Raw genomic sequence first — 25,464 nt, 5'->3', positions numbered from 1 at the left:
TAGTGTAGCTTCTAACATTGGCTAAACAATTACTATCACAAAATGAACACAGATAAAATGAATGGAATAATACTTAAAGTGGTAACAGTTTGGTGGTAAGTAATTCATAAGCGAGTAAACTTCTAAGGTGAGGCATTGCTTCTTGGCCAAACTGAAAGCCATTCCCCAGGCAGAAGTGCTTGGCGTACATGCAGATGAAAATGCCACAGTCATATCCATTGTTTTGACGAGGTATGCCCTGAAATAATGAAGCTTTCTTCAGAATATTGAACCAATCTTTCGATTTATTATTTCATTGTTTGCATTTTAACTCACCTCTGCGTGTACAGTAGTCCAATCACCGGAGAAGTAAAGTTTCACTAACTGAAAATGTAGGATTTACATGAGTAAAGACAAGGTCTTTTCCATCATATCAAAGAAACAGATTTGTATATTATAATACCTGAAGCACACCATGATGTTCCTTTTCAAGGCTATCATAAACTGTCATTACCCTTCTCTTGACATCCACAATTATTAAAGTCCAGTGAGAGTTGGTACAAAATGGCACAAGTAAAAAATCAAAAACCTCAATTTCCTCCTGAAAATAGAAATGTATGCATGATTTCTACTTCACTTTAATTTCTGGTAATGGAGAAAGAAAATATTGGCTTACCTTGCTCTTGATTGTTCCCTTATGCCCTGCAATACCATGTGCGATCAGGGATGTAATGAAGTGACAGGTGACAGCGAGCGTCAATTTGCCTGATGTTTGGCCTGATGTTTGGCTCACAAGTCCCATGTAACAATCAATAATCTGCCAAACAGAAAAGAGAGCCTGGTCGTATATTACTGATTCAATTACAATTCAAATAATGTTAACAAAACAAGTTTCATACCATATCATTCAACCATGTTGCAGGCTTGAGAGTTTGGAAGTCACATCCTCTTATGTGAAGGTCATTGAAATGTACAATCACATCATTGGGGTCAATTTCAAATGAGGCATTAATTAATTGCTGAAATAAAAAATATTTTTGTAACATTGAAAAGAGAATGAAGGTCATGCGATCAATGGGTCAATCAATACCTGCATTTCAGAGTTAAGAGTTGGATAGACAAAATCTTGGTTCTTCTTTGACACATTCTGGCGAGCTTCACTAATTTGTTTCCAGAAATCATGAACAAGGCTATCTATTACAAGTTCGGGTAGGTTCTTGCATCTAGCAGCTAGTGACATAAAGAACAGATTAAGAGGATCCTCCTCCTCTTTAGGCATGATTGATTCAGCTAAACTTTTTAGAAAATCAGAATCTGGCTGCTCTATCACAGACTTCTTAAAATGATAAGTTTGCTTTCTATCTGGGACATGCTCATGGTATGGAGCAGTTTTTCTCCGTTTTGCTAGGGCTGTTTCCATTTCAATTTGTTTCTCTCTCACTTGTTGTGCTATCTCAGCCCTCAGTTTCTTCCTGTTCTCAAGTTTAGTGTCTTGCTCTTCCATCTTTACCTGCAGCTTGGACTTGCCCCTTTTTTTAGGTTTCTCGCAGCCTTCATCTACTGCAACTTCATCATCCTCATCAAACATGTCACCTTCAGTGTAATTCCACTTTAGGGATTTAAGACGTTGCTTCTGGAAAAAAAAAGGTAGAAAATTTACAGGCATATTGATGACAGGGAGATGCCAGAAAGATCATGTTATCCTACCTACCTTGGTTTTATTATTCTCCTTTACAGAAGCCTTTGGTTTGACCTTGATCTCGTGAGGCTTTTTCTCAAACATAGGAGGTTTCCTTTCAATTTTTCTTCCGTTGACATCCTGCAATGAAATAAATGGGCAAAATAGTTCTAAACTCTCCAAGTTCACAGAAAATTATTGCTCACCAACTAACCTTGAGTGGGGATCGAAAGGGTTCATTGATGTGCTGAGTTGACCCAACCTCAGACTGGCTGCCAGTGAATGCCTTGTTGAGTTTATCGAATCTGAACTTCTCCCTCTCGTCATTACTTAATTCAGCCATTTCATTACTGAAATCCATCGCAGACTTATGATTACCTCCTACCTCGTCTTCAGAAACGGGGAAATCAGTTTCACTGCCGGTTTCACTATTGTCACTATCACTGTCGCCTCCTGTATCATCATCATCATCTTCTTCACTTAAATGCTCAAGGTTTCCTAGTTGCTCGTCTTTCCTTATGTTAATCTCATCCAAGAAAGACGTCTCCTTCGCGTATTTGAATTCTCTTGGTTTTCTTTTGGCCTGCGACCCACTCGCTGCCTTCTTCAATTTGGTATTGTAATACGTGCATCTGATGCGTCGGACACTTTGCCATTCAATTTTGCAGTTTTCAGCTGAAAAATACATTTAAGAGTCAAGTCCACTGATCAGAACCTCTTTTAAGTGCATGGCAAGGGGACATAGGCCTCCGAAAAATGGGACGCCTTAGTTCATTGAATTCCACGAAATACAACGAAAATTCAACGAATGGGATGCCGAAATTCAAGCCTCTGTCCCCTTGACAAAATGACATGAACTGTACCTGATAAAGTCCCCTTAAAATGTTTCGAAATGTCCTGCCAGGCCGCCTCCGTCGCAGTGACATTTCGGTACAGCGGGTGCTTGGGATCCCATAGGACTGGATGGTGTCCCACAAGGACCGCCACTTGGCGTGGTGACGCAAAGTCCTTCTTAGGAGGCTTTCTCTGACTAGGAGATCTTGTCTTCATCTTAATTATATTCAATAACGACTTGTTGACTAGAGACGCCACGCGCGACGGTTGGCATTTAAACCTTGTTGACAAACAAACAATCGCAGACGCCTTCTCGCGCTCTTCAACAACGCCCTCTCTCGGCCGGTGACGGAACTTCGTCGCCGGGAAGGTAGTCCGCGCCGCGGCTGTCTGCTATCTGTATAATCCATGGTTCTCTTGCATTTTAGTCGAAATGTTGATGAAATTGAGTCACAGTGAACAGTTTGATGATGATAATTTCCTAATTTTCTTGCCTTGAGTTCGTCAGAAAAGTGTTTACACGTGTAAAATGTCTCATGCTGTGGGTTCCGCGTTGCGCGGGGCGAAGTAGTCCCCGTATTTCTGTCCTTATTTATTAACCAAGACGACGATTCGCGTGAAATAACTTAAAATTAATTAATTTCATCACTAAGATCAATCTGAGGACAGTTCAGAACACTCAACCCTGCTCAAAAGGCCCATATCTCACTAACTACCCCATGGGAACATGAGCGTGGATGCGACGTTGAGGGGATGTTGACTGCCCACGTCGAATCGACGTGTATCGTCGAGTCGACATCGAGCCTTAAGTGACGCGCGAGGCGGCGTGGATGGGACGTGGATTAGTTCATCGATCAATATTCTTGTAAAATGTTCACCTTCTTCAAAACAAAACTTTTTTTTTTTGCATTTGTTGTTTAGTCAGTGTTACATTTTTGTTACCTTCGCACCCGACGAATTGTTGATGGAATGTTCTTTGTTCCCCGGGATTCGAACCCAGGACCAGTGCCTTACGGCACCGCAACGCTACCAACTGCGCCACGAAGCCAACTGAGGAACGACACGAAGGCGGGCGATGTGCCTCGCGCTGCTCGCGCACCTTGGTAGACCCGGGCTTTCTGCAACGTTCTAGCGGATTTTCTCCTCAAGCTGGGGAACAGTCTTGACTTGGAAGCGGTGCACGGCATTTTAACAGTTGTTTCCTATCCAATTAGTGTTTGCGGCTGAACACAAGCAACGATTATACAATCCACAAACGATCGACGTGGATTAAACGTCGATCCGCAGCAACTCTTTCTTCGACTCAAAATCGACGTGGAAGCGATGTCGAATTATAGCAACGTTTATATCGCTGTAAAATCGACGTGGAATCGATGTCGATCAACAGCGTCTCTCATTCGCTGCAACATCGACGTGGAATCGACGTTGAATTCTTGCAGTAATTATTTCGCTGTGAAATCGACGAACGCTCTACGTCGATTTTGGGTGGAAAAAATCCATCCACCTAATCCACCTATTGCACGTGGATGCAACGTGGATATCACGTGGGTGTTCCCATGGGGTATGAGATGCTAACTATGACATGGCTTAAGTATGAGAGCATTGTGGTAGCACCTTAACAATTGGGGATTATCGTTGTTATTGGATTCTCTTCAACTTTCAGAAGAGCTCTTCAGCTTCCACCACTCAAACCTTGCAAAATTGAAAGTGTTCAGGACATACCCCCTCTCCCTGGCGTGACGTTTGTATGTCCGAAATTACCCCGTAAAGTAACATTTTTTCAGTTTTGAGCCCATAGAAACCATACTATTTGACCCAGGTGATTGAAAATTTGACACAGTATGCTCTTAAGATGATCGAATCGACAAACAATCACCTCATGAACCGGCCATGGACAGTTCCGGCTTGCCAGTCAAAGTTTTTACGCATAAAGCAAATTTAGGTAAAAATGGTTGAATACAAAAACCACTCTTTCTCCTGGAGTTTGCCCCGGATTTGGCCTCCGGGTGATTGATCAGATAGTTTTAAGTGTGGCCGATGCGATGCGCGCAACGGGACAAGCCTCCAAGTTGGCCGTTAGATGGGAGCATCATTGCAATGCTTCCGGGCAGAGTTGTCCGAAATTACACCGAGTGTCCGAAATTACCCCGTTTCACGGTATTTCAAACGATGATAATTGTTAATCTGAGATAAACTCCCCCTGTAGGATGTTTAGGAGACATCAGGTGTGAAATTTGGATACTATTCGTTCAGTAGTTGCTGAGAAACGTGAGTGATTACATACAGAGAGACAGAGGGACAGAGAGACAGACAGACAGACGCACGACCAGTCACTTTTCGGAGCGCCCAAACACGGCAAGGGCTTCGCTATCGCTCAGCAAAAAATCTTCTCTACATCGAAATTAAGTATGGGTTGACTACTTTTTCTGAATTTAATATTGATGTATTCCTTACTGGTCATATGGCTACCAAAAATGGTACCTCTAACTCGAATACTTTGGAAGTTGTGAGGACAAGAAAATATGGCTATTTTTACTAAGGTTAGGTTAGGGTGGTCCAATCATGGATCACCCCACCAGCGTACGGACACAAAGCAAGGTATGCATTCAGTAGTCCCAAAATATCAAAGTAGTCTGTCCAAAATGCACGATGAAAAATTTTGAAGTGACTGCGGTGATTGCTTGGCCCAGAATCAGGGGTGCAAAAATCACCTTTTTGAACGTCATTTTTCCATCGATTTTCGGGGGCCTGTTTTAGATGTCTTTCTAAACGCAACCCTGCAGAGAAGAGAGATGCAGTTACAAACTTGTCAGATTCACATCGAACAGTCAAAGGATCAGTCTAAGCAAGGAAAGACAGAAATTTAGAATCTGGTCACCTGGTCTTTACTTATAGACCCCCAAACAGAAATGATCCATGTTTGGTACCCCGATCCATGTTCGGCACTTTACCCTACCCTGTACACAAAAACCGTGTATTACGCGTAATGCACGGGGTCGTAATACCTTTTTCGGGTCAAATGTGCCAAATTTTTGCATTTTAAGGCCGTAATACACGTGTAATACCTCAGAAATACAGCGTAATACCGAGTAGTCTGTACATGATTTCTTGAAGTGTTTACCCCCTCGCACGCTTGTATGCGTATTAGCGACGGCAAGTGTGTGCCTGCCAGGCATGCACTTCGAGGTGTGTGCCTGCAGGCATGCATAAAGACGTGCATGCCTGGCACACACTGGGTCGAAATCGGGAAGGGTCATGGGAAGGCGTTGCACGTATTAAATAAATTAGCTCTTTCTATCTTCAAGAAAAGTCGAAGACCTTGACGATTCTTTAAGTTGCGCTGCCTGGCCAGTCGGGCTCGGGGGATGCTCGCACCGTGTTTCGGATAGGGATCCGGAGACAATTGAAAACAGTTTTTTGCGACTGTTGGTTTTAAGGGTTGCTGCCCTTTTCATTTGTTTCGTCATTGCAAGTGATATCCTGCCAAAATAAGTATATTTTTGCCACATGGTTCAAACGTATGTTTAGAAATTACCCTAAAATGCCATGCAATCTTTGTAAGTTTTGCAGAATGGTGACGGGGCCACCCCTTGCGTGGTATGAACTGAAAAATTGAGTGTGGACTGAGCACTACGGTGACTTCTCAATGTATATTGAGGTTAAGTCTACAGTGTGTTGCGTATGTTTCAGTGAAGACTCTTCCAGTCTTCCTTGATGAGATCCGCCCCTTTCTCGCCGACCATGACGCACACTGCGTTCGTGTTGCCGCTCGTCGTCTCCGCCAACACGGACGCGTCTATCACCCGAAGACCCTTCACGCCGCGCACCTGTCACAGACAGATTGCAGTTCACTGTGACAAAAAGGTAGTAACAGACACAGATTGCAGCTCACTGCGACAAAAAGGTAGTGACAGACGCAGATTGCAGTTCACTGCGACAAAAAGGTAGTAACAGACACAGGTTGCAGTTCACTGCGACAAAAAGGTAGTGACAGACACATGTTGCAGTTCACTGTGACAAAATGGTACGGCTTCATTCACCGTTAGACACTGGCCGTACTTGCAAGTACAGCGTTCACCGTACTTCGTACACTGAAAATCCAAGTGTGGGACAGGCATGCACTAGATAGCGTGGGACAAAATGTCCTATTACTAGTGCATACATGCCATGTACACGCTTACTGAAGCATGCATCTAGTGCACAAGGGATAGGGAGTTGCCTGCATCAGGAAGCGTGTACATGGCATCAGGGGGCGGGAACACCCTAAAGCGGCAGTGAGGCGAAGCCCTCGCTCCGATCTTGCTCCGTGCAGGGGTCTTCTTCGAGATTATTCAAACTAGGCCATCGCTTTGCACATATCGAAAGAGCATCACATAAAGGGTGCATTAGACTCATTCGCAATCCCTTACCTGCTACTTCAGCCCTCGAAAAACCAAAGTGGAAACACCGAAAAATACAATAAGTCTAATAATTAAGGAAAAAACCTCGGGGGCGCTATCTTTGTGTAAACATGTTCGCGATTTTCTCTTTTGTACTGGGTAAAATTGAGAGTTTTGGGAAGGTCAATGCGTCTAATGCACCCTAAATTTGACGCCCTTTCGATCTGTGCAAAGCGTTTTGAAAACAATGGCCTGGTTTTCATAATCTCGAAGTCCGTAACTCCTGCACGGAGCGAGAGCTTCGCCTCACTCCTGCTTTATGGTGTTACCGCCCCCTGATGGCATGTATGCACTGGTAAGTGCATGCTTGGCAGGCATGCGCTAGCTAGAGCGTGCTTGCAGGCATGCTCCAGTTAGAGCATACAATGTACGCTCTTTGATTTGTAGAGAAGGCATTGAAATTTGCCATTTAAGTGCATAAACGATCTACGCGGTTCTAGGCCGACTCACCCAGGTGCGATTGACCCAAAGCATTTTCACCCATACGCTATTCACCCCCAAGTGTTTCACCCAGGTGTTATTGAACCACGTGTCATTGACCCAAGAAGCTGTTCACCCAGAATAATTTTTTTATTTCTCGTTATGTCCTATGAACAAAGACCGATGTCTTTTGGGTCGCTCGATCAAAGACCGATCTCCTTCGGGTCGCTCGAACAAAGACCGATCTCCATTTCGGCCGTTTCTGCATTCGCCGCTTCTTTATCTTGTGGTTCTCGCAACCGACATCCATTTCAAACAATAGTTTGCAGGTTTTGTTTCAAACATACAGGGTGAGTTTCCTCAATGTGTCAGTGATTTGCACGCAGTTCGGGCATCCCTAGGGGACCATTTTTCACCAGTGAACTAGTGGGCGCAAACGTCTAGGTACGGAGATAATTGGTGTTTTGTAATTGGATTTTGCGCCTACGAGGTAGGCACCCGGTGCCACTGAGGGCGGCAGGACCTGTCGAGGGGGTGTCGCGGGACTAGCAGTACTCGCGGGAGTGCCACTGACCTCGCAAAGGTATCAGAGGAATCCCGCCACCCTCGCAAAGACAGCCGTGAGATCCACTGTAACGGGGGCCACCATGACAGCCTTTAGAGACCTGCGGCAACCCCTCCCAAAAGACATTTGCAAGGTCCGCCGCACCCCTACGAGACTCGAAGCACCCCTCCTAGACCCGCGACACCCCCACGTGAGGTCCTGCGAACATCAGTGGCAGCGGGTGCCTACCTCGCAGGCGCGAAGGCCAATTACTAAACACTAATTATCTCCGTACCTAGGCGTTTGCGCCCACTAGTTCATTGGTAGAAAATGATAGCCTTGGGGTGCCCAAACTACCTACAAATTATTGACACATTGAGAAAACTCACCCTGTATTAGAGAATGATTATATCACGACAAATAATTCGTCAGGCGTACAAACATTTTATTTTAGATATTTAGAACTCCTGACGATCTCGTTCGTTGTCAGAACGAAATGTTTGTCCTGACACAAATAGATACTACGCCTATCAACTACATTTTTGTTGCCACAACAAATTCTTTTTTACGTGTCGCTCGTTGCTTGCACTTCATTGCCGAAAAGTGTGAGAAGTAATTTCGCGGGCAGGACGGTCTTTGACTTATTTTGGCGTGGGTGAGATCGAGAAAGGGTATATGGACCTCGGGTGAATTTTAGAGGGTGAATTGGCCGTGGGTGTATTGACTTTGGGTCAGTTGGGTTTTGGGTGAATAACGTCTGGGTGAGTGGGCCGGACCCCGATCTACGCCCCTGAAGCGGCGTGAATCGTTCACTGAAAATAAAATAGTGATACATCTCACTCTCTGAGGGGTGAGACGTAACTTTCTCACCGAAAAAAGGGTGATACTAATTGGCTGAGCGATAGCGAAGCCTGTTACTCCAGTGACGTTGAAAAATTTTTTCTGTCTGTGTGTCTGTCTGTGTGTGTACACTACTCCTCCTGAACGGCTCGGCCGATCTAGCTGAGATTTTGCAGGCTTATTAGGTATGTTCTTGGCTCGGCACACGCGAAATTTCACTACCCTAGCTCAACTGGTTCAGTTTTTACAGCCGAAAAACACCTAAAAAACGGCGAAAAATCGAGTTTTCTGCAGGTAGATCACTTCTGTCTTGAAGAAAGGGGGGTCTGGGGGGCGGTGCCCTCCAGCCTCAAGAAGTTAAAAAGTTTCAAGGGTCAAGATCGTGTTATCTGTAGATGAAGCAACTCTAGAATGAAGGGGGGTCTGGGGGCTCTAGCATGCAACAAGTAAGAACTAACGGACGGTGGACAAGCCATTGCCTGCCGAAGGCAGGCTAGCGCCGCAGGCCAAGGTAGGTACGCCAGGCGTGGATTGGAGTATCAGGCCGCGAGACATCGCGAAGCCTGTTACGACAAGACGCGGTCTGGCGTAAACCTACCTTGTATGCATCACCGAAAAAATGGTCGTACACTAATGATCCAGGAAGCGGAAGAAGGGAATAACTTGACTTATCCCCAAATTGAGTTTTTATTTTATTATTGTGCCTTAGAAAGGTTTACATCATTACACCAAATTATTTGACTGAATTCCAAGCAGTTTAGGAGAAAATCCACATGGAAAAGAGGTATAACTCAACTTAACCCCTTTTATAGTCTAAATTTCATTGGAAAATGGAGATAACTCAACCTTAGTCTACATGAGTCCGTTTGACAAATTGGCAAAAGGATATATCTCAACTTGTGTTTTTATGGATCTAGTGTAAAAAGAATCAACGCAACTTAACCCCCCCATAATTTTAAATTTGAATTTGGAAAAAAGAGCTAAGTCCAAAAAATACACCAGAGTAACATACACTTTATGCACACTAATTGTTCCACTTGACTTGTCTCCAAATTCCTCTTTGTTTAGGAAATATAAGGTGAGCTGACTCTGTCGCAGAAATCCTCTACGGAGTGATCTTACACTTTTGATTTTTTTTTTCAAAATTTTACTAATGCTTTTTGAAATTAATAACATCTGCAACATTCATTTGTTTTGTTTTAGTTTTCCCTGCTAACAGTTTTTAGTTTCTCCTGAAAAATGGCCAAAATTGAGTTATCGCCTTCTTCCGCTTCCTGGATCAAATATATCACCGGATAAAAGGTCGTACACAAACGTACCACGAAACAAAAGGGTGATACTTCCCCAGGAAAACAAGGGCCAACACTGTTAAAAAAATCCATCTTAATTTTAAGAAACTTTTTTATGAAGCAGTTTACAAAGACTTTTTGGTAGTAAAAGTAATAAACTTTTTCTTCTTAAAAGTAAGAACCAAATATGAAAAGTAATAATCTGTTTCTTAAAAGTTGTTTTTGCATTTAAGAAGAATTTAACACAGAGTAGGGAAAAATTTAACGCCTTATGTACGTAATGAGATACTCATTGTATGGTAGTAGTCGATTTCACTGCCGAAGTTGCTTGGAAGCGTGGTTGAAACTCGGTCTCGAACCCGGAATTCCGGATTACCGCACCGCGACGCTACCAACTGCGCCACGAGTGAGCTCTGCGAGGCGGGCTCTAGGATGTGGATGACTCCAAGCCTCTCGGCGGAGACTTCACTAGGCAGCGGAAGCGCTCATCCCAGGGCCTCCAAACACGACTTCACATGACCAAGATCATCCAAATTTGTTCTTTACGTACACTGGTAGTGAAGCGTCCAATGATCACAATTTTAACTGGCAGGATGAGAATCAAATATGAAAAGTTATAGTAATTTTGAATTTTAAGAAACAAATAATGGCATTTGGCAAACAATCTTAAATTTTATGAACCTGTTTTTCAATTTTAATAAAGTTTCTGAAAGTTACCAATATTTTCATAACTTGTCAGAAATGTTTTGGTAAATGTAAGAAATTTTCTTAAACTTCACAAACCTTTAAGAGTTTTCATATCCTTTCAAAAGGTTATTAAAATTAAGATGTCATTTTGTATTAAATTTAAGAATTTTTTTAACAGTGAATCTAGCTGATGTCACATTTGTGTACGACCATCTTTTGGGAGATAAATTCGTGTACGACCTTTTATTCGGCACTGGGAGAAAAAATGAAGGTTGTGGCTGTTAAACCTAATGCCACTCTCGACTGTTCATCGAAAGAAGGTACCTACCGTACCCTGGGATAAGGGAAGGTGGGGTACCATGTGACGGTTTTTGTTAAGTGCCCGTCAACCCAATAATACCAATCACATTACATCCATAAGTAGTCAGGTGAACAAAATGATTCTTCACCTTAAAACTTCTGTTGAGATTTCTAATTTATCTGTTTTGGTTGCTGAGTTATCCCGAGTTGAATGGGCCAAGTCAAAGTGTCACTTCGTACCCCACGTAGTACACTATGTGACAGCCTTAGTGCACCACGTGACAGTGGCCTTTTGTCAGGGTTTGAATCCTATTCAGCGTATCTATACGCAAAGAATGAATGAAGAAGTCTTCCAGCTTTTTATTTCCGTTGAGTTTATCAATTTATCATCTTTGGTTCCCGAGCAATGAAGGTTTTAGTTATTAGTGTACAAATGTCATGGGCTGAACACATTCAACTGAGTGAATCGTGGAATCCCATAGCGAATGACAGTAGTGTCACATGGTGCCCAGAACAACAGTTTTAGGGGAAACAGCAATAACGCTCAAAGTTTATGCCGTAGAGAATCGAGCCAAAGCTTATTTTGCGCTAAAAAAATCAAAGAAGAACATCTTGCAGAGCATATGTCCTTAAAATGTATTTTAAAGGTAAAAAGCGGACGCGGCGGGAAATAGAATAACAGGAAAAGTAGCGATATACATCGGCAACTTTGGCCCGTCCCGTACATTCAGAAACGTACGAATTTCTCCTATGTTTGACCCTGACGGGAATTAAATCTGAGTCTGGGGTTAAAATAAATGTCGTTTTCGTCATCAGCACCCTCAAAAACATCGGAAACAATGCAAAAACTCGAAAAAAAAAGAATGCTCCAAAAATACCCCGCTGGGATTTGAACCCGGGTCCGAACTTCTCCGATTTGCTCGAAACTGGCACCATTGGTTTTCTCTCGTCGCCCCGATTCCAAAAATACCCCTACATGCCCTCCTAGCTGCATCCGTTGCCGAGATCCTCCTCGACCCCATGTAGACCATGATGCACCTGCAGCAGCGCCCCCGGGGCTCGGATCGGATTTGCTGCCACCGGGCGGTTCTTAGGGTCACCCAAGGAGGCTGCATACCAAATTTGGTCAAGATCGGACCACGGGAAGTCCTCGGACGAACGAACGAACGGACGAACGAACGAACGAACGAACGGACGCACAGCATGCATCCCAAAAAAATACTCCCCTCCGCACGACTGAGTGATTGAGTGACATACAACTTTTAACCACAGCGAAAACTGCCCGATCGATTTTCTTCGTTTAAGAGTCAAACGATTCGTCATTTCAACAATTGGGAAGCAAAAAAATACTAGAATTTACTTTTTCTCAACCTTTTGCCCGCTAAACGCGGAAAACTCATTTCCCATAAGGCCTGCAGTGAGTGGGTGGGGGAAAATGCCACGCCGTCCGGCCGGCAGCCGGGACTCGCCGATCGCACTTTCACCTAGAAGGACGCGTCTTAGATGGGTCATCAAAGCGTACGCTGCCCCTCGAATTTAATTTTCTATCTGCTGAACTTGGTCCCGTCTCGATGCGACCCGCCGTTCTCGAGCTTTCAGCTTTTTCTCCCTAAAAAGCGGCAGAATTTTCGCTACTTTTTCTTTCCGTGGCTGGTTTGGAGTACAAGACGACTTCCAAGATACCTCATCAAAGCGTACGCTACCCCTTATTTTTCGCGAGGAACATTTTTGCATTTATTACTTTTTCTGTAGGATGAACGGTTCTTGAGATTTCGACTCCCCCTGGTTGCCTACCTCGCGGGGGCTCTCACTTCTCATACGAGACCTCTTTGCAGCGGGTCCAATAACTTAACCTTTGCTTAAAAATAGTTTTGATTTTTCGACTGTCGTCTCAAGAACTGTCAGTTCTCTAAATTTTTCAATTTCCTTCACTGGTTGCCTACTTGGCAGGGGCACTCAATTTGTCACAAGACTTCTTTCCGGAGCGTACAGAAAACTTCAATGTGACTCTTGTGTTTGGTAAGGAATGATTCTGGGTGGATTACTTCTGTCTCTAGGCGCAACGGTTCTCAAGATTACGCTTCCACAAGATGCCTATTTTGCAGGGGCGCTCACTTGATGTTCCAAACTTCTTTCCAGGATGGTCAGACAAACACACTGTGATCCCCTTTTTTACAAGGTCGTCGAATTTTCTTTCTTTTACTTTTGCCGCTTTGACCACCAGTTCTCAAAATTCCGACTGCCCCTGGTTGCATACATTGCCGGGGCGTTCACTTTCAGTACATGGTGACTACAAGGGTAGGTTCTCTACGCACAGGCTGCTTCCCATCAAGGACAGCAAACATCTCCGATTTTACGACTTTTCGGTTAGAGTAGAGATACGGTCCTGGTAACTGTATCTCATCGTGGTTGCCTACTTTCCAGGGATTCAAACTTACAAGAAAACAAACCATTTTGGAACAGTTAAGTTCAGCATAATCAAAACACAAAGTCCCTCTTGATGGTGGCAAAGATGCATTCTCGCTTGTATTGCTTTCGGGACCAATAGTTCCAATGATTTGTTAGGTTCCCTATTTTTTAGGCGTGCCCATTTTTTAAAGGCAACTTTTAGGGTAGAATTTGAGACTGTTGGGCACTTCTTGTGACAGTCAGGGTCTATTTTCCGTTTTTATACATAGCTTAACTTGAGAGGCGTGCATTAGTACTTTTGTCAAGATAAACATTCCATAAAAGAAATCTTCTCTTTAGGTCCGACGGCTAAGTGTACTTTGTACTCTGTTGCTTATGAATGAATAGCTGCTATCCCCCCCGCGTTCCCTGCTATACCCCGCTTGCCATCACTGCTCCTCGCTGTAATTGTTGAGCAGTGCGATTCAGACTAGATAGATGACAGGCAATGCTGTTCCTGAACACGGCAAAGTGATTCCACATCAGCTGCTGACTGCGCGGCCAGGACAACGATGCCAGGGGAGCCCGACTTACGACGTATTGCCTCGATGTCACCCCTTTTCAAAGTACTCACTCCTCACGGGGAATTGTGTACAAGACAGCTTCTGAGTTGATTGCGGCGGCGTACACCACCCGATAAACTGGCGGCCAAGTCCTACTGCCGCTAGCCAGACCCCACTCAGCGGGCCGAAGGCACGCACGGGGGGTCTGGGGGGCGAAGCCCCCCAGCGAGCGAAGCGAGTCATACTATATGCCCGTCCCTCCGTCATTTTTTTACAAAAAATAAACGGGACGGGCCAAAAAGTTTCCAATGAGTTATTTTAAGACTATTTCCAATTCTGATCGCTACCATTCCCGTCCTTTTCGAAGGAGAGTCACGACCTAATGCACGTCGATTCTCCTTCATAATACCTTCCTTTGAGTCTTCTTACCGCTGTTGGATAGCAAGCCGTTTGGGAGAAAAAGCCAAAGTCACATGGTGGCCGTGTCACATGGTACCCCACCTTCCCTTACAGTAGACACTGTGGCTCAAGGAACGGCGGCGTTCACTGTATCCTGGGAGCCCGCAGCCACTGTACCTTGGGAACTGTTCAGACTCTGCGTTCGGCGTTCGGTTCAGTTGTAAAATAAAGGCAAAATTCCATGCGATAGGAACGATTCGATTACAGAAATGAATGCATCTCAACAAGACTAACTAGACAGCTGCAAGGCAGCGGGCGCGCGGACGAACGTATCTTCGGCGTGTGTTCGTGGTTTCTTCCATTCGCGTCGCTCGTTCGCTCGCTATGTAACCTAACTTGAACTTAACCTAAAAGGAACGTAACTTTAACGTAACTTAAAACTAATGTAACCTAAAAATAACCTAACCTAAAGGTTACCTAACCTAACTCACTTAACTTACCCAACCGTAATTTACTAGCCAGGGGAAGGCCTTCGGCCTCGATGCTGAGCTGGATTTTGCTGGAGATGGAAATTCCTTTTTCATCAGTAGTAAATTTGGATGTGTTTAATTTGAAAATGAGCCTCTTTTCTTTTGGGGGGGTGATAGCCAGGAAGTATGCTTTTGCACGAAGGATTGTGTTTCGGCCCTGGTTGGTTTTTCCTTGAATCGACGGAAGGCTATTTAATAATCTAAAACTAAATGTTCCAACCAATCCTAACCTAACCTAACGGGCTCCTGACAGATCTTACTCTACTCGTGACAGATCTTAACCTACTCTCGACAGATCTTATTCTCAAACTAAATGGTCCAACCAATCCTAACCTAACGGGCTCGTAACAGATCTTTCTCTACTCGTGACAGATCTTTCCCTACTCTCGACCGATCTTATTCTCAAACTAAATGTTCCAACCAATCCTAGCCTAACCTAACGGGCACGTGACAGATCTCACTCTACTCGCGACAGATCTTACCCTACTCTCGACAGATCTTATTCTCAAACTAAATGGTCCAACCAATCCTAACCTAACCTAACGGGCTCGTGACAGATCTTTCCCTACTCTCGACCGATCTTATTCTCAAACTAAATGGTCCAACCAATCCTAACCTAACCTAACGGGCTCGTGACAGATCTTACTCTACTCGCGAAAGATGATACCCTACTCGCGACAGATTTTATTTTTTAAATTAAATGGCCTATGAAGCTTGGCGTACGACTATGGAGCTTGGACTATTGAGCTTGGACTACAGAATATGGACTATGGAGCTTGGACTATGGAGCTTGGACTATGGAGCTTGGACTATAATGCTTGGACTATAGAGCTTCGACTATGTATACGCATACTAGACAGCTGCACGGCAGCGGGCGCGCGGGCGAACGTATCTTAGGCGTGTGTTCGTGGTGTGGTTTTTTCCATTCGCGTCGCTCGTTCGCTCGCTATGTAACCTAACTTGAACGTAACCTAAAAGGAACGTAACTTTAACGTAACTTAAAACTAATGTAACCTTAAAATAACGTAACCTAAAGGTTACCTAACCTAACTTACTTAACTTACCCAACCGTAATTTACTAGCCAGGGGAAGGCCTTCGGCCTCGATGCTGAGCTGGATTCTGCTGGAGTTGGAAATTCCTTTTTCATCAGTAGTAAATTTGGATGTGTTTATTTTGAAAATGAGCCTCTTTTCTTTTTGGGGGGTGATAGCCAGGAAGTATGCTTTTGCACGAAGGATTGTGATTCGGCAATCGTTGATTTTTCCTTGAATCGACGGAAGGCTATTTAATAATCTAAAACTAAATGTTCCAACCAATCCTAACCTAACGGGCTCGTGACAGATCTTACTCTACTCGTGACAGATCTTTCCCTAAGGGAGGGTGGGGCACCTAGTGACAGGGGCACCTAGTGACACAGGGGTGCCCTGGCCACCCTATGGCACTTTCAGACACCTTGAGGTGGCTAATCTAAAGGTCTTGTGCTGTGGAATCATGTTCAAGTGAAAGTGATACTTTGAACAAAATATTTTAGCCCCTAGAATAAAAGCAAGAAAATAATAACCCAAAATCACAGATTTTACGACTTTTTAACAAAATGTTTTCTCGCCATTCTTCCAGTAAACGGCACTGCCGATCGTTCTGGCACTTTTAATCAATAATAAGGACCTTTAGTAAGTTGTTTTCGCTGAACCAGCTCAAACATGTGATTTCATTTCCTTAATATCAAATTTTGAACGAAAATGAGCCCCCGGGGCAGGTAGTGACAGACACACTCTATTTACCGTATTTCAACGATTTCAACGTTTCAAAACATCGATTTGGCAACCGCGAAGTAAATTGTCACCGATTGTCACACAACGAAACATAAATGAGACTACTTTTAACGACAATGTCGTAGAACATTGAATTTGATTGGCAATTTAGTAAAATGCAGTTTCTTGGGGAAAATGGCGCCGTTCAGAATGGTTTGATATTTAAAAAGCTTAAAGAGTCCAAAACGGATAGTTTTCAATTAGCTTGAGCGTCGCTCTATGCTGGTAATGTGAGGTACATGTCCTGTCACTAGGTGCCCCGGGCTGGGGCACCAAGTGACAAGTGCAGAGGTCTGCGGGAAGCTATGTAAATAATAGAAATAGGTGTTGTCAAAACGCCACAACATGTTATTTCGAACAAGGAAGGATCAAAGCAACCTTCTGAGGTGTAAGTAGATTCATTTCTCGCACAGTATCGAAGTGAGTGCCAAAATCCAAAAAGTGTCACTAGGTGCCCCACCCTCCCTTACTCTCGACCGATCTTATTCTCAAACTAAATGGTCCAACCAATGCTAACCTAACCTAACGGGCTCGTGGCAGATCTTACTCTACTCGCGAAAGATCATACCCTACTCGCGACAGATTTTATTCTCAAATTAAATGGCCTATGAAGCTTAGCGTACGACTATGGAGCTTGGACTATTGAGCTTGGACTATAGAATATGGACTATGGAGCTTGGACTATGGAGCTTGGACTATGGAGCTTGGACTATGGAGCTTGGACTATGGAGCTTGGACTATGGAGCTTGGACTATGGAGCTTGGACTATGGAGCTTGGACTATGGAGCTTGGACTATGGAGCTTGGACTATGGAGCTTGGACTATGGAGCTTGGACTATGGAGCTTGGACTATGGAGCTTGGACTATGGAGCTTGGACTATGGAGCTTGGACTATGGAGCTTGGTCTATGGAGCTTGGACTATGGAGCTTGGACTATGGAGCTTGGACTATGGAGCTTGGACTATGGAGCTTGGACTATGGAGCTTGGACTATGGAGCTTGGACTATGGGCTTGGACTATGGGCTTGGACTATGGAGCTTGGACTATGGAGCTTGGACTATGGAGCTTGGACTATGGAGCTTGGACTTTGGGGCTTGGACTATGGAGCTTGGACTATGGAGCTTGGACTATGGAGCTTGGACTATGGAGCTTGGACTATGGAGCTTGGACTATGGAGCTTGGACTATGGAGCTTGGACTATGGAGCTTGGACTATGGAGCTTGGACTATGGAGCTTGGACTATGGAGCTTGGACTATGGAGCTTGGACTATGGAGCGTATGGAGCTTGAATGGAGCTTGGACTATGGAGCTTGGACTATGGAGCTTGGACTATGGAGCTTGGACTATGGAGCTTGGACTATGGAGCTTGGACTATGGCGGGTAGGGGCTTGGACTATGGAGCTTGGACTATGGAGCTTGGACTATGGAGCTTGGACTATGGAGCTTGGACTATGGAGCTTCGACTATGGAGCTTCGACTATGGAGCTTCGACTATGGAGCTTCGACTATGGAGCTTCGACTATGGAGCTTCGACTATGGAGCTTCGACTATGGAGCTTCGACTATGGAGCTTCGACTTTGGAGCTTCGACTGTGGAGCTTCGACTATGGAGCTTGGACGATAGAGCTTGGACGATAGAGCTTGGACGATAGAGCTTGGACGATAGAGCTTGGACGATAGAGCTTGGACGATAGAGCTTGGACGATAGAGCTTGGACGATAGAGCTTGGACGATAGAGCTTGGACGATAGAGCTAGGACGATAGAGCTAGGACGATAGAGCTAGGACGATAGAGCTAGGACGATAGAGCTAGGACGATAGAGCTTGGACGATAGAGCTTGGACGATAGAGCTTGGACGATAGAGCTTGGACGATAGAGCTTGGGCGATAGAGCTTGGACGATAGAGCTAGGACGATAGAGCTTGGACGATAGAGCTTGGACGATAGAGCTTGGACGATAGAGCTTGGACGATAGAGCTTGGACGATAGAGCTTGGACGATAGAGCTAGGACGATAGAGCTTGGACGATAGAGCTTGGGCGATAGAGCTTGGGCGATAGAGCTAGGACGATAGAGCTACACTGGTAAAAGTAAAGCGTAGTATTACCCTCTGTTTTCAAGCGTAATCTGTTTACGCTTGAAATCAAGCGTAACAGGCTCATTCGCCAAGATTCCCCCTACCTAAATGCATGGGGAAATTTCCAGAGTATGCTTGATTTCAAGCGTAACGTTTTCAAGCGCAACTCTATGCTTGACTCAAACATAGTGTTACGCTTTAGTTTTACCAGTGTAGGACGATAGAGCTAGGACGATAGAGCTTGGACGATAGAGCTTGGACGATAGAGCTTGGACGATAGAGCTTGGACGATAGAGCTTGGACGATAGAGCTTGGACGATAGAGCTTGGACGATAGAGCTTGGACGATAGAGCTATATTGCTTGGACTATAATGCTTGGACTATAGAGCTTCGACTATGTATACGCATATGAATATAGTAAAAATAAACAGAGGAAGATACCTTTTGTTTAGGCCTGACGCTGTTGTCCGGGACATTTTGCTGTTGTCGTGGACATTTTAGAGCGTTACGAACATCAGTTGTCCCGGACATATAGGAGCGTCACGAACAGACATCTCTTTTTAGGCTTGAGGTTGTTGTCCGGGACATTTTGGAGTTGTCCCGGACATTTAGGAGCGTCACGAACAGACATCTTCGTTTGGCTTGAGGTTGTTGTCCGGGACATTTTGCAGTTGTCCCGGACATTTAGGAGCGTCACGAACAGACATATCTTTTTAGGCCTGAGGCTGTTGTCCGGGACATTTTTCTTACGTCACGAACAGACACGCAGATTGGCAGGCTGGCGAGTAGCGCTACGCTGAGTTCGCTCGCTGCCGCTCGCGAACTCGCTCCGCGAATGAATATAGTAAAAATAAACAGAGGAAGATACTTTTTGTTTAGGCCTGACGCTGTTGTCCGGGACATTTTGCTGTTGTCGTGGACATTTAGGATCGTCACATATAGACATTTTTGTTTGGGCCTGAGTTTGTTGTCCGGGACATTTTGCTGTTGTCCTGGACATTTTAGAGCGTTACGAACATCAGTTGTCCCGGACATATAGGAGCGTCACAGACATCTCTTTTTAGGCCTGAGGTTGTTGTCCGGGACATTTTGCAGTTGTCCCGGACATTTAGGAGCGTCACGAACAGACATCTCTTTTTAGGCCTGAGGTTGTTGTCCGCGACATTTTGCAGTTGTCCCGGACATTTAGGAGCGTCACGAACAGACATATCTTTTTAGGCCTGAGGTTGTTGTCCGCGACATTTTGCAGTTGTCCCGGACATTTAGGAGCGTCACGAACAGACATATCTTTTTAGGCCTGAGGCTGTTGTCCGGGACATTTTTCTTACGTCACGAACAGACACGCAGATTGGCAGGCTGGCGAGTAGCGCTACGCCGAGTTCGCTCGCTGCCGCTCGCGAACTCGCTCCGCGAAAAAAAAAAATGTTAAGCATGTTACGGGCTCAGACTCGAAATTCAACACCAATCGGCATCAGAAGTCTAACAAAGTGGGATTTTGGACTCAAAAATCCTACTTTTTGGACTTCTGACCACGATTTCCGTAGAGTTTCGAGTCTGAGCCTACAAAATGCTTGTAATGTTTTGTTTATTTCGTTCAGATGAATTCATTTCCGTTATCAAATCGTTCCTATCGCGACTTTGAAATTTTCACTAAACTAAAGCGTAGTATTACCCACTGCTTTCAAGCGTAATCAGTTTACGCTCGAAATCGCTTGAAATCAAGCGTAGCAGGCTCATCCGCCAAGATTTTCCCTATCTAAATGCATGGGGGAATTTCTAGCCTATGCTTGATTTCAAGCGTAACGTATTCAAGCGTAACTTTATGCTTGACTCAAGCATAGAGTTACGCTTTAGTTTTACCAGTGTTGCCTTTATTTAACAGTTGTACCGAACGCAGAGTCTGTAAAGTTGAACAGTTCCCAAGGTACAGTGGCTGCGGGCTCCCAGGGTACAGTGAACGCCGTTCCTTGAGCCACAGTGTCTACTTATCCCACGGTACGGTAAGCACCTTCTTCCGACACTGTGGCAAAAAGGTACGGAAAATTCTGCTACTTTTTTGGCAGGATTCTCCGTAGCCCTCTTATTAATATTCTCTGTAGGCTCTTACAGTATTCTCCTTAGGGCCGTACAGTATTCTCCGTAGGACCGCACAGTCTTCTCCGTAGGGCATGGAAGACTGTATAGTCCTACGGAGAATACTGTAAGGTCCTACAGAGAATACTGTGCGGTCCTACGGAAAATACTGTAAGAGCCTACGGAGAATATTGACAAGGGGGCTACGGAGAATTACCACAAGCTGTTTACAGAATTTTTCGTAGCTTTTAGCCTCAGTGGATGAACAGTGGAGAGTAGCATTAGGTTTAACAGCCACAATCTTCATTATTTCTCCGAGTGGGATAGACATTTTGTATGGCCGAAAATTGGTCCGATGTCTCCCTCTTTGAATTACAGTGTTCCCATACCATTCGGAGAGCGATCCCTTGGTGGGTTCACACGTTCGGTTCGAGTCCCGTTTAGCGACTCTGGAGCTCAAAACGCGTCCAGAATTTGGGGCCGGTCTCCCGGCCCACTGTGGGACGCCGACGCCGCACTGACCTGGAGGCGCGGGTTGACGACAGCCAGGGGGTCGCTGTCCGGCCCCATGCTGCAGGTGGACGTGGGGTGCTGGTTGGCCTTGCCCTTGCCTTTGAGCTGGCACCGCCAGAACGCGTCGCTGTTGAAGCGCAGCGAGGCGCAGGCCTTGGCCGTGCTCACGCTGACCTGGACGCCGTTGCTGCGGAGAGCCTTGGTGGCGTTGAGCCGCGCCACCAGCTGGTAGGCCTCGATGACGGGCAGCAGGTCCGACTCGTCCCCGAACACGTTGCCGAAGATGAGCGGAGGGCCGTACGGTGCCTTTTTGTTCAGGAGAATCTGCAAAGCGTTTCGCGCAGGGAGCTTTCACTCAAAGTGTCTCACGAGGAAATTTCCCATGATACAAAGAAAATGGCGCAAGCATTATACGTAGGTGGTTTTTCTTCGTATTACGAAGGAATATTGCTTTGTATTATGCTAGAGCCGAATTCACTGTAACATACGAATAACATAAGTCAAATTTCATTATACGACATTTAAAGTGTTCATCCGAGTACCCACTCACAACAGCAGTCAAAAGAGAAGTAATCCATATCAAGGGAGCAAAATATATTTTTTTTTTAGGGTTCCGACGAAGGAGAACCCCTATTGCTTTTAAGGGAGAATACTCCCTTTTTTTGTCCAATCGATAACGATTAAAAATTGAAAAAATCATTCCGTTTCATAACACAATAAAGGTCTTACTAAATAAAATAGAATCGTCTAGATTTGAGTTGCGTAAAAGTTGATTTGAGTAGCGTAAAACATGGATCTGCAACAATGAAACACTCTTTTCTGTTTCACATTGTCGAAACACTCTTCAAATAAAAAATGTCCGTCACCACTAAATAATGACTTTCCTCACTCTAAACTCAATAGAAACTCATCATGAAACACGAAGATTAAAAAACATGAAAAAAACACAACCATAGTACGCACGCTTGCAAGTGTGGGGCGTCGGTGTCTCACACTTGCAAGCGTGGGACGAACGTGGCTTTCACTTGTAAGCCTGAGACAAAGCGGTTCGCACTAGGCTGTATCAGGCTTGGATTTGCAGTGAGTGGGCAGTCGCCAGTGCGGCCTCAGACCCGACATCTCACCTGGCCACGGCTTTTCGGGTGCAAGTTGATGGGGTTGAAGGCCAGCTGGTTGTAGAAGGTGCCCGCCGGGTCCCCCTCAGGGCAAGATGCAGGTAGTTTCGAAGTCGTCCTGCCTCCTCCAATTGAGATCTGGATGTCTGGTCGTGTCACGCCCTTCGGTTGGTGTGAGGAGCGGTAAAAAAGATTGGCCTGCGCAGAAGTTTTTGTTTACCCTCATGCGGATTCTGGCACGTACGTAAGAAAATGAAACTTTTATAACACAATGATTCCCAAGCAAAGTTATGAAGTGAAATACTGCACAGTATTTCCATTAGTTGATCTGGGGCCTGTGCTGACACGAGGGGTGGAGTTTCAAGGTGAAAAACTCGCTTTAGAAACAATCTTCGTTGAACCGTTGAGCGTCCGGGTTTGTGTTACAAACGTGCAATCTGGCCGTCTTGCCTTCAGGAAGAGAGGATGATGAGAGGATGATATGAAATTAGCGGCTTTACATTTCCAGTTGCATGTTTGTAGAGTAGGGAAGCGTAATAGTCGGGTCACAGGTTGTAAGAATGCATTACCCTTTCACTGTGGCAAAAAGGTACGAAAAATTCTGTTTTTTTTAGGCACGAAGTAGCCTTATAGTATACCCAGGACTCAGCCGGCTCGAGATTTGATTTGTGTGGCCCTTTATGCATTTCGGAAGTTTTCTATACGATTTTAATGAGATTTTGCAGACTAGTAGAACTTTGAACGCTGATTCTGATGTTGAAATCTAGTCAAAAATTTGGTGGCCAATTTTGAGAAATTTGCTGTCAAAATCGCCGTTTCCATGGCAAAACTCGACTCGTCAAAGGAAAAAAAAGGGAGTGGGGGGAGCCGAGCCGGGGCGGACCAATAGCGGAGCTTCTTTTTGGGTCTGTACAGCTTACTCCAAAAGCTGAAAAAGCAACGTTCGAAATGAAAAATTTCTTTGACTGCAGGTAGACAAGATGCAACAATAGAATTGGTGCCGGTTCGAACGCAGTTTTTCGGGTAGAACTATCCAATAATACTTCTTGATTGGAGTGTTTTTGGACATGCGCAGTGTTGTTGTTGTGATTCAGTTAGCACTAGGACCACTTCGCTCCACCTCGCGACTTGCAGTGCTCATGTTCCTCGAACAAGACTCACCCGCGTTTCGAAACCATCCCTCCCGAGTTTATGAAGTTTGTCAAACCAACCGTCGTGGTGTTGATACGTTGTAAGGGAGAACTATTACACAGAATTGAAGAAAACATGACTAGAGAACCGTAGCCTTTTGAAACAAGCCAAACAATTCAACGTCCACAACAATGGAGGGGCAGTTTTAATGCGCGACTGCTGGCGCTTTCAGCTTCGCGATTTTCGCAAGGGCGCAGACGCCGAGAAAATAGTTGCCAACCCGAGAAAATTAATTTACTGACTTCTTTCTGCTAAGAACATTTTAATCATGATGGACTTCAAAGATGTTCCATTGTCAGAACACTGCGGAATACATTAGCATTGGAATTTTTTGAATTTACCAGCATTTTGATTTCTATTTATTGTCAAGTTTAAATTTCGACGGATGGCACATCGACCACATTGGTACCACTGCCATTGGTAGTCCCCTGAGCCACAACTTCACAACACCACTTCTTTTCTTTCTCCACACTCTTACACAATAATCAAATTGACTTCGTGACTCCTAGGATTTCTTGAAATCGTATTTTTTTTTTTTTCAAAATTATCCGTAGGATATCATTGGAAATCTATCGGCGTGACTTCGTGCCGCTGCAGGGGCGTGAATTAAGTGTCACGCCAATAAACGGCATGACACAAAAGTCACGCCAAAAATCGGCGTGACTCAAAAATTCACGCCAATGTTTGGTGTGAATCTCGTGTCAAGCCGCTTTTTGGCATAACTTGTCTCGTATAACACGTTGTCATTCACGCCAAATGACGGCGTGACACATGTCACGCCGTTTCCGCGTGACACATCAGCGGCCGTTGGGCATAAGGACGTAAGTCACATGGGAAGCCCATTGAAAATAGGTTGTTCTGTCCGATGACCACTCACATGTCACGCCGTTTCCGCGTGACACATGTCACGCCGTTTATCCGCGTAAATTTCGTGTCACGCCAATTTTTCGCGCGACTTTTTGTCCGGTCATTATTTGGCCATGTGTCCGACCATTACGTTTTCAGTGATCTTACAGTATTCTCCATAGGACCTGGAAGACAGTAGTTCTACGGGGAACACTGTGCGGTCCTACGGAGAATTACCAGAACCTTTTTACAGACTTTTCGGTAGCTTCTTGCCACAGTGTTGCGAGGCAGGTACAAACCTGGCCTTCTTAATGGCAATCGTGTCAATACGACGTTTAGGCCAGCCTCATAGAATAGATTAAAAATTGGCTGAAGGCGTCATGGGCCTGCGACGTCATAGTCAATCGAGACAACTCGAGACGAATGAGCACGAACCGGATTGGCAGTAGCGCTGAGTGGGCCAGTCCTCTTCTGCACATACTCCTTGACGGTGTCGACGTATTGCTGCACGGTTCCCAATTTGGCAGTCTTGCTGAGAAGAAACTTGACTCCGCCACTGCCGAACATGTGGTCGTGAAGACGCTGGCCGACCCCGGGCAAGTCCTGCACGAGCTTGATGCCAACGTCTTGCAGGTGGGCTTTGGGCCCGATGCCGGACAACATCAGTATCTGGGAAGTCACAGAGCGAGGTGCGGTGAAGGCAGTCATCATTCTCTACCACCTTCCCCTTGCCTTGATCCATGCGATGACAGAAACCATCGTTCCGATCGGTGGAAGTAAAAGATTCACCTGTTCTTCAACGCCATCACAGGTAAAACTGTTTTTGCCGTGTGTACTAGGCATGTACACACATATTCACAAGTAGACGCCATCATACAAGATGCGATAAATTCAAGGATTCACAGCAGCCTTTTTTATCACTGCTAAAACTTGACATATTAAGCCTTCGA

At 45.0% G+C, this 25,464-nt stretch overlaps 2 protein-coding genes across 3 annotated transcripts in view; both read right to left on the bottom strand.

The window, feature by feature from the left end:
* Positions 1–26: 26 nt before the first annotated feature.
* LOC117647749 (ubiquitin-like-specific protease 1A) lies at positions 27–2,707 on the bottom strand. Its single transcript, XM_034389646.1, has 9 exons — positions 2,521–2,707; positions 1,872–2,332; positions 1,691–1,798; positions 1,070–1,612; positions 879–998; positions 656–796; positions 443–580; positions 316–363; positions 27–238 (listed from the first exon to the last, which is right to left on the bottom strand). Exons 1-9 carry the CDS (start codon positions 2,705–2,707, stop codon positions 74–76), a joined length of 1,911 nt encoding a protein of 636 aa, XP_034245537.1. The 3' UTR covers positions 27–73.
* Positions 2,708–5,917: 3,210 nt separating this feature from the next.
* Positions 5,918–25,464, bottom strand: part of LOC117647140 (glucose dehydrogenase [FAD, quinone]-like) — a 37,010-nt gene continuing 17,463 nt past the window's right edge. For both annotated transcript variants that reach the window (XM_034388692.1, XM_034388693.1), the window contains exons 7-10: positions 24,950–25,183; positions 22,487–22,675; positions 21,372–21,686; positions 5,918–6,318 (exon numbers count right to left, since the gene is read on the bottom strand). In XM_034388692.1, the coding sequence (XP_034244583.1) occupies positions 6,178–6,318; positions 21,372–21,686; positions 22,487–22,675; positions 24,950–25,183 (879 nt within the window). In that variant the 3' untranslated portion in view covers positions 5,918–6,177. The remainder of the gene's footprint in view (positions 6,319–21,371; positions 21,687–22,486; positions 22,676–24,949; positions 25,184–25,464) is intronic.

The sequence above is a fragment of the Thrips palmi genome, unplaced genomic scaffold (assembly GCF_012932325.1).
Source record: "Thrips palmi isolate BJ-2018 unplaced genomic scaffold, TpBJ-2018v1 HiC_scaffold_2, whole genome shotgun sequence".
NCBI lineage: Eukaryota > Metazoa > Arthropoda > Insecta > Thysanoptera > Thripidae > Thrips > Thrips palmi.
The sequence above is the reverse complement of the archived record's forward strand: the minus strand, read 5'-3'. Positions and strand labels throughout refer to the sequence as shown.